At 39.7% G+C, this 18,607-nt stretch overlaps 1 protein-coding gene across 1 annotated transcript; it reads left to right on the plus strand.

The window, feature by feature from the left end:
- The first annotated feature begins 284 nt into the window (after window positions 1-284).
- On the plus strand, window positions 285-18,185 carry mkrn2 (makorin, ring finger protein, 2). Its single transcript, XM_041191984.1, has 8 exons — window positions 285-372; window positions 2,652-2,780; window positions 5,678-5,856; window positions 8,031-8,371; window positions 10,072-10,286; window positions 12,012-12,122; window positions 15,293-15,437; window positions 16,119-18,185. The coding sequence occupies exons 1-8, from the start codon at window positions 344-346 to the stop codon at window positions 16,299-16,301; spliced, it is 1,332 nt and encodes a 443-aa protein (XP_041047918.1). The 5' UTR covers window positions 285-343; the 3' UTR covers window positions 16,302-18,185.
- Window positions 18,186-18,607: the final 422 nt, after the last annotated feature.

Raw genomic sequence — 18,607 nt, forward strand, 5'->3', positions numbered from 1 at the left:
TCATTATGTTAAAGATGCTATATAAATGTAAGCTGTTGTTGGTGGTGATGTCTAGCTGCTGAGTCCAAGCGCCAAGACAGGGGAGTGAAGACCAAGCCTAGGCATGACTCCTGGGCATGCGCGTGACGTCGGACAGTCATCACTTCCTGGTTACGAAACAAACGGGAAAGGCGGCGGGGGCGTCCCCTCTGGGCGCCGCTGGGGCCCGGAACCTTTGTGTCACGTTCCCGTGGCGGGTACGTGGTCTTAGACGGACGGACAGGAAACTGATGGGGGGGGGGGGGAAGAGGAGGAAGAGGAGGGTGGTTGGGGGAAATGAAGAGGATGTAGGACTGGCGGCGGGATGATGAGTACTAAACAGGTGACATGCAGGTACTGAGCCTCTTGAATTGTGTCCCTGCTCGGGGCGGGCTAAGGGGGTTTAGGTAGCAGGACTGGCGGCTCCCTCCCGGGGTTACCCGCCGCCGTTAGACTGGCGGCGGCGGCGGCGGCGGCGGGGGGGCGGTGTAATGGAGGACCAGGCCTTCACCTCCCTCCCGCTTTCAGCACCGAACAAACTCAAAGCACAAAGAACTATTGAACGCTGGAGGGTCCGGCTCACTTTTGACCATTTGCTGCATAGGAGCGATTTTTTTTAATATTTGAAAGCAATGGTGTGCTAGGGGTTAAATATTAAATAGCAGTGTTGGCCAAATACTTTGAATTCCGTCTGTACTTTTATTCTGGCTGGTTGAACGTGTTTTAAAACTGATGTTACTGACTTGCCTGTTAAACTCATTTACGGCTAAAGCCACCGCCGTGGACTTTCTTTAAGATTTACTTGCGGGACCGAATGCCCCGTCTTCTGTCCCATCAGGAACTTTTACACACTTGGAACTGTGGAATTGGCATCGCTCCGCCCCCGCCAAAAAGAAAACAATTTGCAACCGCAGCGTCTTGTTCAACTCCGAGCTAAACTCGTAGGCAGTCCGACGCAAAGACTGCCGATTTCCGCCGATAGAATATCGTCTAAATCTGTCTCGTTCATCTGTTGCTGAAATTCTCATTTATGCTTATGTCGCCTCTTAGTTCAACTATTTCAAAGCTCTCTTGGCCACCCTCCCTTACCCCCCCGCCCCCCCAAGTGAGGCTTTTCCAAAATGTTGATGTCCATGCCCTATTCTACACCAAGCCCTGTTTGCCCATCATTCTTCTACTGATTCCAGCTCACGTAAGTTCACAGAGATAAAAACAAAAAACTGCGGATGCTGGAAATCTAAAACAGAAACAGAATTACCTGGAAAAACTCAGCAGGTCCGGCAACATCGGCGGAGAAGAAAAGAGTTGACGTTTCGAGTCCTCATGACCCTTCAACAGAACTGATTGAATATTAGAAGAGGGGTGAAATATAAGCTGCTTTAAGGTGGGGGGGCGGGGGTTGGGGGATTTTTCATCCCTCGCTTTGTCGCGTCGTTGCTGTTGGTGCTTTTAGTTGCCGAGGCCCAGGATTCAGGAATTACCCTTAAATAGAAGTGCATTCAAGGAGATTTATTTAAGGCCTTCCTTGAAAGCCACCCTTTTGACCAAACTTTGAGAAACACCTCCTAAATATCTCCGTTGGCTAGGTATCAATTGTTTTCATTGTGGTTAAAAGACAGCTGAGGACCAAACGTTAAGCATACCATACTATAATAACATTTAGTCTCTTTAGGTAAGTATAATTTCCCTTTAAATCAAGTTTTACATTAGAGGTTGCATTGTGTATAAAGCACAGAAACAGGACATTTGGCCCAACCAGTCCATGCCCTGTTGTTTATGCTGCACTTCAGCTCCTCCTGTCTTTACTCATCCACATTTTATCCATATTCCCTTTTCCCCATGCTTGTCAAGCCTCCCCTTAGAGACATCTGTATTACTTAAACCACCCCTCTGGAGTAGCAAGTTCTGCATTCTTGCCACTCTTAGGGAATTCAGAAGAAAATTCTTTACCCAGTTTGATTTCTTGTTGGCAATCATATATTGATAAGTCTCTAGCTTTGCTTTTTCCCACAAGTGGGTATATTCCCTTCTATGCTTACTCTATCAATACTTTGCATAATTTGAAAGAATTAAATTAGGTGACCCCCCCCCCTTCTCCTTTCAAGAGAAAAGACCCAGACTGTTCGTTTCAAATTATTGGTACTTAAATTTGACAGTTGACCTACAGTACACAACAATGGACACTCCCAACACTAACTTTTCTGTAACAGTTTGTAACTGACATGGATTCGTAATATCCCAACTAAATATAACTGTAGACTATTTTGTGGAGGGTTGAAATCAAAGATTAATACCTTTATGAAGCAATATGTTTAGGGATCAATGAGCAAGAAATTTGAGGCAGCATAAAATGTAAATTAGCATGAGTAGCAGGCTACATAACATTTGTTTACATGTGTATGAATGCTTTTGTAAAATATAAAATCACACTGGTGATTAGTGTAATGATAGTGTGATAGCTATTTACAGATGCCTTTTTTGTTTTTGTGTGCATTTATTTTGTCTGCTCCTCTTTTCAGATAATTCTAAAAACAATGGTGTATAACCTGTTTGATGACTCAAACATTGTCCTATGTGTTTATATAGTTAACAGGAGTAAAATGGTCTAAAGCCTATTAAATAATTCTGTTTAGATATTTTATGCATGGGATCTGCCGTGAAGGGAGCCGGTGTATGTTTTCCCATGATTTGTCGACAAGCAAGCCATCTACAATCTGCAAGTTCTACCAGAAAGGACAGTGTGCCTACGGAGACCACTGTAGGTAGGGTTCCAGTGATTTTGCTTTTTTTAAACAAATATTGTACAACTACTAAATAATTTTGGGAAATGAATTGTTCAATTCAGGGTCAAGTTGATGAGACTCGTGCTCGCTACTGTAAATTTGAAGCTAGCCAACATTGTTTTCCTGCGAAAATAAACACCTTGTAGACTCTTTGGCCCTCTCTCCCTGAAAATTATTGCTTAAATCTGAATACGTTGCCTAATTGTCTGCATGTGCTTTTCCAGGCTCTAACCTATTCATTTCTACCTTTTTTATTTGTTCATGGGATGTGAGCATCACTGACAAAGCCAGAACTCGCTGCCCATCCCTATTTGTCCTGGAGAAGATGGTGGTGAGCCACCTTCTTGAACCGCTACAGCCCATGTGGTGCAGGTACACCCAGTGCTGTTAGGAAAGGTGTTCCAGGATTTTGATAAAAGCAACATACTGTGGATGCTGGAAATCTGAAATACAAAGAGAAGATGCTGGAAAAACTCAGCAGGCCTGACAGCATCTGTGGAGAGAGAAATAGGATTAACGTTTCGAGTCTGTATGACCCAGGATTTTGACTCTGGTTCCAAGGCAGGCTGGTGTATAACCTGGAGGGAAACTTTCAGGTGGTAGTGTCGCCATGCGTCTGTTGTCCTTGTCTCTCTAGGTGGTAGAAGTCGAGGATTAAAACTTTTCTTTTTATTTCTTGATTCAAGTTTTTTCTCATGTTTAAACAACATCCACATTCTTGATTGATATGAGACTTTAGTGCCAAGAACAGTGCACCATCATTAAGTTTCTGAACTTTTTTCTTTTGTTTTAATAAAGGGCTCATGGTATTTGTTTCCTTAAGGGAGTATGAGCTGAGTTTGCTTCTGGCCAGCTGTGAGCAATAACCCCTATCTAAGACCACCTTCTAAAATAAAATATTGCGCGTGCACACACAAACAGGATGCTGGAGCATTTGCTACAATCTTCAGCCAGAAGTGCCGAGTGGATGATCCAACTCGGCCTCCTCCAGAGGTCTCCAGCATCACAGATGCCAGTCTTCAGCCAATTCAATTCACTTCGCGTGATATATAGAAACGACTGAAGGCACTGGATATGGCAAAGGCTTTGGGCCCTGACAACATTCTGGTAATAGCACTGAAGACTTGTGCTCCAGAACTTGCCGTGCCCCTAGCCAAGCTGTTCCATTACAGCTACAACACTGGCATCTACCCGGCTATGTGGAAAATTGTACAGGTATGTCCTGTACACAAAAAGCAGGACAAATCCAACCCGGCCAATTACTGCCCCATCAGTCTAATCTCGATCATCAGTAAAGTAATGGAAGGGGTCACCAACAGTGCTATCAAGTGGCACTTGCTTAGCAATAACCTGCTCACTGGCGCCCGTTTTGGATTCTGACAGGGCCACTCAGCTCCTGACCTCATTACAGCCTTGGTTCAAACATGGACAAAAGAGTTCAACTCCTGAGGTGAGAGTAATTGCCCTTGACATCAAGGCAGCATTTGACTGATTGTGGCATCAAGGAACCCTAACAAAACTGGAGACAATGAGAATCAGGGGGAAAACTTTTCTATCACAAAGGATGAAGGTTGGGATTGTTGGAGGTCAATCATCTCAGCTCCAGGACATCACTGCAGGAGTTCCTCAGGAAGCCCTTGGCCCAACCATCTTCAGCTGCTTCATCAATGATTTTCCTTCCATCATAAGGTCAGAAATGAGGACGTTCTCTGATGATTGCACAATGTTCAGTACCATTCGTGACTCCTCATACTGAAGCAGTCCATGTCCAAATGCAGCAAGACCTGGACAACATCCAGGATGGGCTGACAAGTGGCAAGTAACATTTGTGCCACACAAGTGCCAGGCAATGACCATCTCCAACAAGAGAGAATCCAAGCACCTCCCCTTGATGTTCAATGGCATTACCATCACTGAATGCCCCTCCAAGCCACTCACCATCCTAACTTGGAAATATGTCGTCGTTCCTTCACTGTTGCTGGGTCAAAATCCTGGAACTCCCTTCCTAACAGTACATGGACTGGAGCAGTTCGAGAAGGCAGCTCACCAATACCTTCAAAGGCAACTAGAGATGGGCAATAAATGCTGGCCCAGCCAGCGAAGCCCACATCCTGGATGATTAAAAAAAAACCTGGACAGCCAAGTATAAAAGTCACGCCTTTCTCCGAAACATCTTGTGGTCGCTGAAGATACAGAAAGCCCGAACACGCCTACCCTGACAAAGTGACATGAATCCGTGAAAGCATGGTAATAGAAAGGCTTGAAAATATTTATTGGTATGAAATGTACTCCTTGTATTTTCAAGTTCTGCGAAGGAGTGGCATTCTGGGAATTGCCTGATAATGTTATTGGTATAACAAATGACAAAGTCTTGTTAAATGCTCGCATACTTTAACCACCTTAGCGTATTCATCTATTTTTAGATCCTTTTGCTGTTAAAGGGGGAAAAAAGCCTCAATGGTTTTATTCTCTTTGCCTTTTCTTGCCACCGCTACTGAGGTCTTTCTCTCCCTTCCAACTTGCAAAACCCTCCTGATAGCCTTACTCCGTCCTGATCAGCCTTACTTTCCTGCCAAATCTTTGCAACTCGAAAATCAATGAGCTGCCCCTAAACACCCAATTTGAGCAGATAGCTGGGTAGCAGTTGTTAGCAAAAACCCAGCAGGTAAAATTGATTGAAGCTCCTGTTGCAGCTGCCGAGTAGGCAGCCTGCCTCTCCCACCAGCTTTTGGCCTGCAATTTAAAATTTCCCCTTTTATATCAGATAGGTGATATTTGGGATTAGGTTCAAAGGGTGTGTTGTTCACCAGTGGGCCTAAGTGTGTGTTGATACAATGTGGATGGCGTCTAACTACATTCTGTTCTCCATTGATAAGATATGACCATGTGAAACTTCCTGGATCTAGAGCAGTGGGACCAGTAATCTCTAGGGTCACCTGCACACCTGTTGTTCACGATGCAATTGCAGAACCTGCATCTGCAGAACAGACTGTCCCAGTCAAAGTTACTGAATCGGGAAGATGTAAGAAGAAAGCGCTTGAACTAAAAGATCGAGGTGAGTAAAAAATGGGGCTGTGTATAGGTTGTGTGTCCGTTTTCACTTGAGTTTCTTGTTCCACTGAGCTTTCAGATATTTTGCTACCCAAAACCATAATTGTCTCCCAAAATGAGGAAATTCCAGATGTCTCTTATTGCTGCTTTTGGCACAAATAGTGAAATCTGAGAGGTTGCAGAGAGCAAATGCCGCTGGTCAATTCCTTGTCCTCCATTCCCTCGGTTCCATCTTGCCATATTTTCAGAAGTTTCCTAAAACCTCTCCGCTTTGAGTACGTTTGCAGCTCCACATCCATGTTGCCTTTTTTGGTTTCGGTGACATCATCCGAAAGCATGCTGTCTACCAACCGTCTCTCGACCCCTCCGCTTTCTCCATTTTGTTGGACTGCTTGTCCAACATCTAGCTTTAGATGAGATAAAATATCCTCCATATAACCATTGGGCAGCACAAAGACCACCACAGATGTGTCTTGGATGATGTTTAGTATCTGTGTGTCAGTAGTTACTAGAAATTGGGCAACAGAAATAGTTGGAAGTGCCAACTAATTGCCACTTCATTAGTTCCGATAACATAAGTTTCTTTTGCTGTGAGATTTTAACTCATAGTGTAAGTTTTCTGTTATGAGCTTCAATGGATGCAAGCATAAAGCAAAGTCTATTGGACTAAGATTCATTTGTCTACGAAGACATTGGCAGCTCCGGTTTTATTGCTAAATCCAGAAACACCAAGGATTTTGGTTTGTTGTAAGTCTTGTTTCCATCCACTAGAGTGAGCTAGATCATGTGTTGGTCATCAGCATTGCTTACTTTTTATGTGAATTGAGGCTGAACTCTTAACTCAAAATATTCCTTTTGTGCGTCCAAAAAATGAAGTATGAAAATAATTAATATCCATTTATGAAATTGAATATTTTCATACTGAAGAAGCACTACTCTTCTGGACATGTCAAATCTTGCTTTTGTGCAGCAGGACTTCTGTCTATCAACAGAGAACGAACTCCAATAAGTAGCATCTGGTGAGAGTAGCAATGCAGAAGAAATTTTAAGTGGGATTTTCCTTGTGCCTTTGTTCAGTTTTAGAACTCTGTGGTCCAATGCTACCACAGAAGCAGTATGCATTTTGTTTTATGTCTTCCATCTAATGTCCTGTAGTTCTTCAGTCTTAGTACTTGCGTGAGAAAATGAGAAGCAGGATGAGCATTAGCTGACTTACTCCATCCATGCAAACACATTTGCTCTTAATTAGCAGGGACAAAACTCTGAATGCACAATTTGTGTGAAAACATGGCATAAAAGTCTTTTTGAACTGTCATGTGCTGGCAGAATTGAAATGCAGAGGATAAGTTAAATTGGAGCAGTGCTGATAATTATTGTCCATCAGTTGTCATTGTAGTAATTATTGTCAACATATTCTAATCTAACCAACATATTCTTTATTTTATGGATGCTAAAACGGGGAGGAAAGTAGTTCAACATATTTCCTCTAAAGCAAGCTCTGAATGAGTGCCAGTGAACCATCACTGATCTTAAAAAGTGTAAAGTCTAAGGATTAGATTTTATTTGGTGTGCTGCTTAAATCAATTTTCGTCACCATCTGACCTCTGCCATGCCATCTGAGAAACTGGCGCTGAGCAAAACCATCTCATCAGAGGGTGAAACTTTTTTCCAGTTCTATTTATAGAACTTCCCAAATAGCAACATAAATTATTTAGATTTGTTTATAATTAATTAACCTGTACTGTAGCCATGGGATCCTAAGTATGCTGGACCTGGCTCTTGTATTTCTTCTACCTGTGCCACGTAGACCACACACAGATCATAATTTAAACAGAATGATATTTGCACCTCAACCGCACATATAATCTATTTTTGTGCATAAGTTGGTCACTCATGCCTCATTCTTCAATCCCCAGAATACCTGCTCATTCAGTTCTGCATCTTATCTGTTATTGTGCCTCTTTGATCAAGGTTTCAGCTTAATTTCATTAATGTTTTCTTAAGTTATTTGTTTTTATGTTTTTTTCCTTGGTTTATAAGCTCAGTTAGAGGGGTTGGGGAGGAGATCTTAAGGGCAGTGCCCATTTCTGTATTCCATAATGTCTGCTAACCATGATCCGATAACTTTTAAATGCATTTCATGCTGCAACTTTTTTTTGGACTTATTCTTCTCTTTAGACCTTTGCAACCGAGCAGCAGAAAAATCTAAATTGTTTCCTTTCCCACCATCTTACTGCAACGCTACAAAGACTGCATCTCCTTTCTCTGACTCAGCAAAGTTTGTTTACGAAGATGTCCCAGTGAAGCCGCCGTCATATTTGGACGCAGTTCGCAGTGGACTGGATGTTTCAGCATCAGTATGCAGCAATAATTCTGCACAGCAGCTGTGCCCTTTTGCAGCAGTTGGTGAATGTCATTATGGTGACAGCTGTTTATACCTTCATGGGGATGTGTGTGAAGTGTGTGAACTGCAAGTACTGCATCCAACTGACCTTGAGCAACGTAGAGCACATGAACAGGCAAGTGTAGGTCAAAGTAAGATGCTGTTCAATGGCTTGGATATACCCCTGTACTATTAAAACTGTTCCACATTCAGCAGCTACATCTTGATCTAGTTATTGCCAACTTGGTTTAATAAATTCAACTTTAAACTATGCTAACTGAAAGAATTTACCTTTAATCTTCACCATGAAATAAAATTACTGAAATTTCACCTTAAATCACTGATTTTAAACAAAAAAATTGGAGTAACAAAAAGTGCTGAAAATGAGGGGTGGCAGTATTTCTTGTAAAATTCATGCCTCCCCTTTTTCTTGGGTTTATTGATTTTTCAATGATTTTGTTTGAATTTTATTGATATGTTTTATTGCATGTTTCTCATTCAAATAAATGCAAAAATGGTGTCTAATATTTATTATCTATCTAAATATAAAGTATTATGTATAGCATATATTCCCTGTAATACTCTCCCCATCACAATTTAAAACCTCATTTGTTATGCTACAGCAAATGCACAAACCACTGCGAGCAAAGCAATGTGAGATCTGCTACTTTACTATAAATTGAAAAGAAAAAACTTGCATTTAACTAGTACCTTTCATAACCTCTGGACATTCCAAAGCATTTGCAGCCAAGGAAGAACTTTTGAAATGTAGGCCTGATGTAATGTTGGGGAATTTGCATGCATCAAGTTTCCACACACACCAATGAGATGATCAGATAATCTGTTTTTAGTGATGTTGGTTGAAGCCAACATATTAGCCAGGACATCAGGAGAACTGCTCTGTTCTTGTTAGGATAGTAGCATGGGATCTTTTGCGTTGCTCTGAGTGCAGGTGTCAGCCAAGATAGATAATGTACTGAAGTCTGTAAGGTTGCACTTCAGAAGCTGAGCACAAAAATCAAGGCTGACACTCCTGCACAGTACCATGGGAATGCCACACTGTCGGAGCTGCTGTGCTGTCTTTCAGTCGAGATGCTAAATCGGCCCTGTCTGGCAAATGTAAATGAGTCTCTGGCACTATTTCGGAGAACTTCAGAGGAGTTATCTCTGGTGTCCTGGCCAATATTTATCCCTCAGTCAACATAAGAAAAACAGATTATCTGCTTATTATCACATAGCTCTTTGTTGGAGTTTGCTGTGTGCAAGTTAACTGCTGTATTTGCTACATTACAATGGTGACTATATTTCAGGAGAACTTAACTCTTTGTAAAGTGCTTTGGGACATCCAGTGGTTGTGAAAGGCGTATGTTTGGGTCTCATGATCTGAGCCAGAGATGAGAATGCTAAAGCTGACAGTTAAAATTGTGTTGAAATATTTGTTTGTATACTGTGTTTAAAATGTATAAAAGACTTTTGTTGCCCAACTAATACTGACTAGGACCTTGCGCCACTGAACCTTTCACTGGTGAAAGGCTTTCACAAGGCTGGTGCAGTACTGCTGAGTTCAGTAATTCCTCCTCCCTCCCAATTTCTCCTTTTGTTCTCACTATTCCTTCCTGCGCTTGGTGTTTCTTTATTGATGTTTTACCACAAATAAAATAACAAGATGCACAACACCTTGAGTAAACAGGAACTAGCTGGAAACTTTGCCATAATGTAGAAAGACACAGGTGTGCCACCAAAGATGGTATTAGGTCTGTTGATTGAGAAATTTATTCAGTTTGCTCAGAATATGTGCCCCATAAATGCTGACTGTTGCCTTTCTGTTTCATTCAGATGTGTCTCATTGCATTTGAGCAAGATATGGAGAAAGCCTTTGCTGTGCAAAAGAGTCAAGATAAAGTCTGTAACATTTGTATGGAGATAGTCTATGATAAAATGATACCATCCGAGAGAAGATTTGGAATTCTTTCTGACTGCATTCACCCATATTGTCTATCTTGTATTAGACAGTGGAGATGTGCAAAACAGTTCGAGAATAAAGTAATCAAGTGAGTGTAACTAGTTTGACAGATCAATAAGTGACAACTTTTAACTATTGATATGCAGATTACAATCAATTTTATGGTCTACAAAACAAGCAGCCAGCAATTTTAATGAGGCTTTCTAAAGGATACAAACATTGACAAGGTGGAGAGTTTTCTTGAACATGTCAAGGATAGTGCTGTTGGCATTTATGTTGTATGTAATTTGGAGAATGGTAAAATCCCAACAAAAGCAGAAAAAATCCCTTCTTTGTACCAGACTAGTCTGATTATTATATACCAGTTTCATATATGAAATTGGATACTTTGACGTTAGTCAGGCCTTTGATCAGCACTGCACATGTGTGTGTGTGAAAAATGTTTTTTTAAATGGGATGTCCATTATAACGTTTTATTAACAGCTCTTCAACCCATGGGTATAAGTCATAGATTTTGATCTTGGGGGTATCATTACCATTATTGATGTGGGCTAATTTCTTGAAGCACTTCATCTAAGAGGCACTGATTTGTAACAGAGATTCTAACCTTTGCTTGTTCTGTCTAGGAAATCACGGGCAAGTTTAAATATGCTCTGTACCGACTAAACAGTGCTGTGTACTAGCTAGTCATAATATTGGATCCATTGATACAGGAAGAATGGAACTAATAGAATTTCCTGTCCTTAAATATTCTGTGTTAGATACCAAGATCCAGAGAAGCTTTTAAACTATGTAGATGGATTCTATTTTAGAGAAAATTCTTCCTCCCCCGATCCTTTGATGGCCTAATGCATAACAGTACTGTCGATGTCTAACAATAAGTGATCAAGACCAGAAGGTGTCTGGTTCGATTGTGTGACTGTATTGAGCCAGAGTATCAGTTGGAACTCTACATTTATCTTCAGTGTTTCTGGACTAAGGAGGGAAAAAACATCCATGGTTTCTGTGTATTTAATTATACATTTGAAAGGTTCCAATAAATCCATGAAGTGTGAGGTCTAAGCTAAAGCAGTCTGAACCAGGAGAATGAATTAAACTTTTAATGTGCTCCAAGGTGGCTCCATTGTAGCATTTTTAAAAAATTCTGATGGTGCGTGCTCATTGCAGATGAGCTGGCTGACTGCTGAGAACCTTTCTGCTTTTGCTGTTCAACTTTAAAGAGAACGGCTGCAGTCTAGTTTGACAGGAAATTACTGATTATGTTGTGCTGTAATGCAGAGGATCCCAAACTTTCTTTTTGCTGAATCCCTCTTTGGAGATTCATGTTCCATTCATGCTCCTCCCCCTTTTTCTAAAGAACAGTATTTTGTAGTCTCCAAGAAACTGACGCTGCCTTCAGTTATGGAGGCACCATGTATCTCAATCAGCTACTTCAAGGATCTCTCTTTTCATATCAGTCAGGAGATGCTACAGAAATATCTTTCACTGTAACTAATGTAGGCTTGCATAGTGAGAGGAAATACATTATTGGGTGATCTCTGCACAAGATGTTTGACTGTCCACAGATTTCAGGAAGTGGACATTGAACCAATCAGCTGCTTCTGGCACCCTTACAATCTCTACTCAATTAAATGTGTTAAAACTTTGCATCTTGTGCATATTTTGTGTAATTAGGATATTAGGGATGTATCTATAAATCAAATCTGCTAATTCCTTCAATTCTGCATTTATATTTTTTGACAATGCTTTAGCATTTTATATGTTGCACATCTAATGTTCCATTTAAAATCTCTTTTTTAAATTGCCTTTTTAGGTCCTGTCCTGAGTGTCGAGTAGTGTCTGAATTTGTGATCCCTAGTGCTTATTGGGTGGAGGATAAAGAGGAAAAGGACCAGCTTATTGAAGCATTCAAGCAGGGAATGAGGTGAGGAGTGCTTGCTTTATAAAATGGGTTATTAAATTTCCACCTTGGGGATTGTTCAACATGTAAGTAGTAAAGTCAGAATGAATCTACTTAATAAGTTCATTTGACTTCTTTGAGGCAATGCTTTCCATTGGTTGTGTGGCAGACTTTCATATTCTTACAACTAGGAGGATGTGATGTGGCTTGGCTAGCTCTTGATTTACAGAAAAATGTTAGATTATAAGCACCTCGGAATCAGAAGGCATTCAAATGTCTGAGACTGCACTTTTCTGTACAATATACTCTTAATATTAAGTTTTTCCATTTACAATATTTTTTTTTCTTACCTGGCCAGTCCAACTCGTGGATCTTGTTGTTGCTTACAGTTAGCAGTGAGAGAAAGCAAGGAAAGTTGGGGAGATGGTAATATCCCAGTATCCACACAGCAAATAGAAGCTCTCTATTAGTTTAATGGAACCCGTTCATTTTATGCATATGCACGCTGGGAAATCCTCACTTCTACAAGCAGAGAGATGGTGGCGTAGTTGTCTAGTAATCCAGAGGCCCAGGCTAATGCTCTGGGTACATGGGTTCAAATCTCACCACGGCAGCTGGTAATAAATCTGGTATTATAAAGCTAGTCTCAATAATGGTGCCCATGACAACTATCATCAATGTTGCAAAAATCCATCTGGTTCACTAATGTCCTTTAGGAAAGGAAATCTGCCATCCTTACTTGGTCTGGTTTACATGTGACTCCCACACCACTGTGGTTAACTGCCCTCCTGAAAACCACTCAGTTCAAGGGCATTTAGGGGCGGGCAGCAAATGGCTGCTGGCATCCCATGAAAGAATATAAAATTCTGCTACTGGAATAGTGCTGAATTCTGACATAAGCAAAGCTGATGTGAACAGAAGCATGACTCATTTGGATCCTGCTAAAAGCAGGGCATGCAGGCAAACTGGACCGTGAGTTTTATGATGTGTGACATAGCTTAGACTTTCATTTCCTTGATAGATTTGGTCTGTTTGTGCAAAGATTTGCTTTGTAACTTTGAGTTTCTGCTCTACATCATGTATATGTTGGAAATTGTTCAAAGATATTTTTCACATTTGGGCTGCTTAAATTAATCAGCAGATATCTTGCTGGTATTTAAATGGTGTCACAAAACTTAGTTATGCTTCATGACAATACAGAAAACACCATGTAAGTTATCTTTCTGCTGTTCTTAAATACACTAAAACAAATTCAACAATGGACAGACTGGTAAGAGTAAATTATTTTTTGATCAAAGCCAATATTCATATGTTGTTTACTGATATGTGTCGCATTCCATACTTTGGTAATGTCCGACGTTTTTTGTAAAACTGACACAGTTGAGTCCAGGGATAAATAAGATTTGAGTTCTGGTGCATGACAAATGTTTTGTTCTCATCCTGGTCACTAGGTGGCAATCTAGCTTAACACAATATCACTTGTCGAATGGAGCTAGGAAAAGAAATTCAGGAGTGTCAAAAATCCAAAGTGATCTTGCTTCTCCAAGCTCCTGAATTTCTGTTGAAGGGAGGGTATAAGGATGCATGCATTGATGAGACTAAATCAGAAAACATAAGTTTAGAATAAAATATGCAAGATAGTTTTTGAAACCAGTATAGCACTTGTTCGATTGCGTACTCAATTTTTCAACAGTGAAGATGGAACCAAAAATTGAAAACTTGTACGTTTTTAATCCCACTAATTTTCTCTCCTGCCCCATGAAGGCATTGACTGTTTTAACCAATAAACAACTTAGTGATTTACAGAACTGTTGTGAATACAGCCAAGGGAATTTAAAAGTTGAATGTCTCTATCCTATGACTGTCTGTAAATAGATCTACAAAAGGTCATTTATAACTTATGGGGAAATACAAAGAGTCTATGATGTAAACTCAAACAAAGGCTGCTATAGCTATTGCTATTTTTTCCCAAAAGGATAAATTTAATTTTTAATCTCAATTTGTAGTGTATGATTAGGCTTTAATATGTGAGCCTACAGATGGTGTATACAAGTATCCATTTGCTCCAGTTTTCTGTTTTGAGTCCAGTAAAAGAAGAAATCTTTATTCTGAGTGAGATGAATGAATTACCTTATATGGTGTGTGAACTGTATTCCTGAAAAGGTTCTATAAATTAACTTGAATGTGTCTTTATAATAATGCATGTAGCAAAAATCATTCATTTCAGAAATTGGCATAGTGTAGAGGCTGGTGAAAGATTTTGGACACCAACTTGTATTTTAATGAGCATGTAAATTTAGAAAATATAGTAAAATGGGTATTCTGTTCTTAACCATCTCAAATTATGGGGCTGTTTTTCTGTCAGATGGTAATATGAAGTATGGTGAAAAAATATCAATTCTACAAGTCATTTTTCAACTTTTGAGTCTAGGATATGGACCAGTGGTGTCCATGTTTCTTTAACCACTGATGATTTGCAATAGTTATGAAATGCTACCTTAGTTAATAAGAGGCTGGGAGGAAATGCTTATGTGTTTGTATTATATGTTTTTATCTTTGGTGCACACACACACACACCTTATCTCTGCTCACACCACATCATGTCCTAAGAATACAACAGCCCTTTGGGTGAAATAGCAGCTGCTATTTAAAAAAAATATATGGCTTTCAATATCAATAACTTGAGGCAAGTTTACTGGTCACAGCTTTCAGAGTCATCAGCTTTTTAGTTGCTGTTCCTACTATCATTTTGTGGCAAGTAAGTTGGTCCAACTTTTCCAAATCCTTCTGTATTCTAATACCCAAATGCCTCAAATTCGCAACACAAATATATTTACTATAACTGGTACTTCATGATATGCTACCTAGTGCAGCTGAAGAGGAAGAAAAAAATTAATTTATAATCATGCAGTGGCATTATGGTAATGTTTCTATGAAAAAAGTAGATTCAGCTCTTGTGGTTGAGTGAACATCAAATAGAACAAGAAATACAAAATGACTACAATGGTGGAATAATTGCTGATTATTCCATTTATAGAGCATTGTAAATGCTCTAGAACTTCAAACTGTAGCTAGAGTGCGAAGCAGAGTTACAAAATGTACTTTGGTTTTATCCACTAGATTACCAAATACAGCAAGAATTGTGAATTAAATATATATTCCTCTTTTCTATTTTTTCTATCGTCACTTAACAGTAAGAAGGCTTGTAAATACTTTGACAAGGGGAAAGGTTCCTGTCCATTTGGTGGAAAGTGCCTTTACCTTCACGCTTATCCTGATGGAACAATGGCAGAGCCTGAGCAGCCAAGAAAACAGCTCAGTTCGGAAGGCAATGTGAGGGTAAATAATCCAATTTATAAATATTTCACTGCAGGATGTTGTTTTGATGAACTTTTTCAGTATTCCTCCTAGGGCTTTGGAAAAGCACCAGCTGGTGAACCATTATCAGGGTCTCAAGGTGCCACTGCATTAACTTGGTGAGAGTGAACATGGAGATACCATTTTGGGCACACTGAGTGCAAGTTTTGGATGTACTTATTTAACATTCAGTTAAATTTGACTGTTGCAAATGGTCACCTGTAGATAGGTAGCCCACCGACCCACAGAAACAAGAAGTGTGTCGACGACTTAATGTTAATTTTGCACTGACTTAAAGCCTCAGATTACACAATGGCCCAGGTTTGTAGCTTTGCCTATTCTTAAGATTTAATAATCAAGCTATCCTGAAGGCTTGTTATATTTGCCCACAATTGGTGTTGGCCGATTATGGCCCTCTTTGAATTTGTGAAAGTAGCAGACTTTTTTTAACCTTAATTGTTACTTTGAGAACTAATTATACCAATACACTCAAGTAGCTACTTAGCTGTGCATTGCAACTGGCACTTCAGTTAGGTTGATGATACCACCAAGTACTATGTAATCATGTGAATTTATACCCTGGGGAGGGAAAAACTGAACATTATCTGCATAATAAATAAAAGTTCATAACTTAAAACTGTGTTTTGTTCTTTTAACCTGCAGTTCCTTCACTCGGTGCGATTGTGGGACTTTATTGAAGAGCGGGAGCACAGGGATGTTCCCCAGCATACAAACGAAGATGAAGTGGCAGAGCTTGGAGATCTGTTCATGCATCTTTCAGGAGCAGATGAGCACAATGCACCTAGTGAGAGTCAAGCTGACCAGCCTGTTTCTGTAGTGTTATAAGATGCTATAAATTAAATCACAGCTTACTTCTGTTGAAACACAACTGATTCACCTAGATGTGGAAGCTTGGTTCAAAATTATGTTTGAACTAGAACTGCTACATAATGGGAACAAATGGTACAATGAAACTGTGGTTGAATCAGGACCGTATTTTGCAGAGTTCACTATATTTAACTATTTGATTTATTTAAGAATTCCAAAGTTTTTTTTTAAATCACTACAGAGCGCACTACTCAGTATACAGTTCACAGCCCCTTTTCTGGTGTTAGAGATTTTCTTCTAGCTGTAATTTTAAAAGGAAAGGCTGCAGTTAATTGCCCGGCTGGAGTATACATTAGTAGCAAAGCATTTGTAGCTTGAATCCACAATTGAAGTTGCAGAATATATTCATTTCAGAATAAGACCCCTCTATTTTCACTCATTTCCTAGGTTGGTGGGCTGTGTGTTAGTGCTTTGCTGAACTGGCCCCAGGAGACACTAGCGTAGTCTGTGTTTGATTCATTTTGTTGTTTTTCTCCCCTCCGATGAAGTACCTGACTTCTGCATCCCAGATGGTGCCTGGTAACAGTGCAGGAGTTAACCAATTTCTCAAAGTTTTGATTTTCCTCTCGTCAACAGAGCATATGGGTAAACTGCTGTCAGCCCACAGTATTTTGCCATTCTTCAACCAGCAATTGCTCGTGGGCAACTGTAAGTGACTTAATCACATGTTGCCCCTCTCTCTGGCTCTGACTGAAATGATCTGATCAAGGTTGATCTGTTTTATTTTAAACCAAACAAACACGTGAAAAATGTATTTCCTTTTATTTTAAAAATTACAATGAGAGCCAGAAGAAAATTAAAATATTGTACCACAGATCATACCATGATCCTAAAATTGGAAGCAATTTAGATAAAATAGCTTAAATCTCTTATTGCTATTTTGCTAAGTGTTCTCATGCTTGGGTGAAACTAAAATCATAGCAACACAACAGTCTGACTCCCTGAAAGAAAGTAGATGAAAGGTCAGTGCTCGTCAGTAAGGCTGATTCATTTGTTAGTTAATAAATGTGGGAAACGATGGGTTAAATTTTGTAATCTTTCCCTGAAGATACTGAAACGATTGCAGCACATATGTTGTCAAACGGCTAGAAAATTGTATTAATCATGTCGAGCCTGTAATGCTGTGGTTTGGTGCAGTATTATGATAAAAATCAGTAAAAGGATTGTAAATAGAATTGCTTTCACACTTAATTAGTTCCATTAAGTCAATGGTTTCAGTTGCTAAGAAGGTGGTTTCCATCTCCAAGAGAGGACAAATCTCTAATCTTGCTTTTCCCATACTACCTAACAATTTAGGACAGGATAGCTATTCTAGACACATTCATAATCCTTCCAAAGTGTGATGGGAGGAGGGAGGACAAAAATAATTGTTCTACAAAGCAAGCCTACTTTATTTGATAGTAGTGTTTGTATTTTGTTATGTGAAAGTATTAAAGCTTGATTGTAACATATGAGAACTGTAACTGAATCAAATCAAAAAATAGGGACTTGCCACACAATTGAGAATGTCAGGGCTAGTCATTAACTACTCAGCTTGTATGTTATAACACAAGTCCTTTTAAATCTTCAATGTTTTGTGAATGGTTTTAAGTGAAATGGAGAAAATGAGATTATAACACTACCATCTCTTACTGGTGCTAATACTTTCCATCACCACCCACAAAGTATTTGTGCCTACCATAGCAAATTCAAAATGGTAACGAAAGTTTCCTCCCCAAAGATGGATTCTGAGTTCTATTGTACATGCCAGATATTGGGTAAAGTTCTGTATTTACAACTGCTTGTCCTTCTCCATTGTGTAGTAGTGCGCTGCTTTGAATAAAGTTTTCCTACGGTAGAAAAGAAATTTGTCGTCACTTTGGTTTAAGAAAGAAAATAATGCCTTTTGTAGCACCTTTTAAATCCTCAGGACATATGAAAACATTTTGCAGGCAATCATACTTTTGTAATATGGAGGAAATTGAGGCCTGCTACCTGGCAATAAGTAGACCTTCGAAAAGAACTTCCAGGGTCCTCAGAAGACTTGGCTCAAGTAGCCGCCTGAAACAAGTGCACAGCTAATTTAAATTTTTAAATTGGAGTTTCAGAATGTCAATATGACCGTAATCCCATGAATTTAGTACTTAACTGGCAGTGAGTGCACCATGCAGGCACTGCCCAATATAAGCTAGCAGTTAGCTGAAGGGAAACATTATTATTTTTGTGGGGTCAGAAGGAGCTGAAATCCTTCCCTCCACCCCAACTGACTTTTTTTAAACCAGGTT

Source organism: Carcharodon carcharias, chromosome 7, assembly GCF_017639515.1.
Source record: "Carcharodon carcharias isolate sCarCar2 chromosome 7, sCarCar2.pri, whole genome shotgun sequence".
NCBI lineage: Eukaryota > Metazoa > Chordata > Chondrichthyes > Lamniformes > Lamnidae > Carcharodon > Carcharodon carcharias.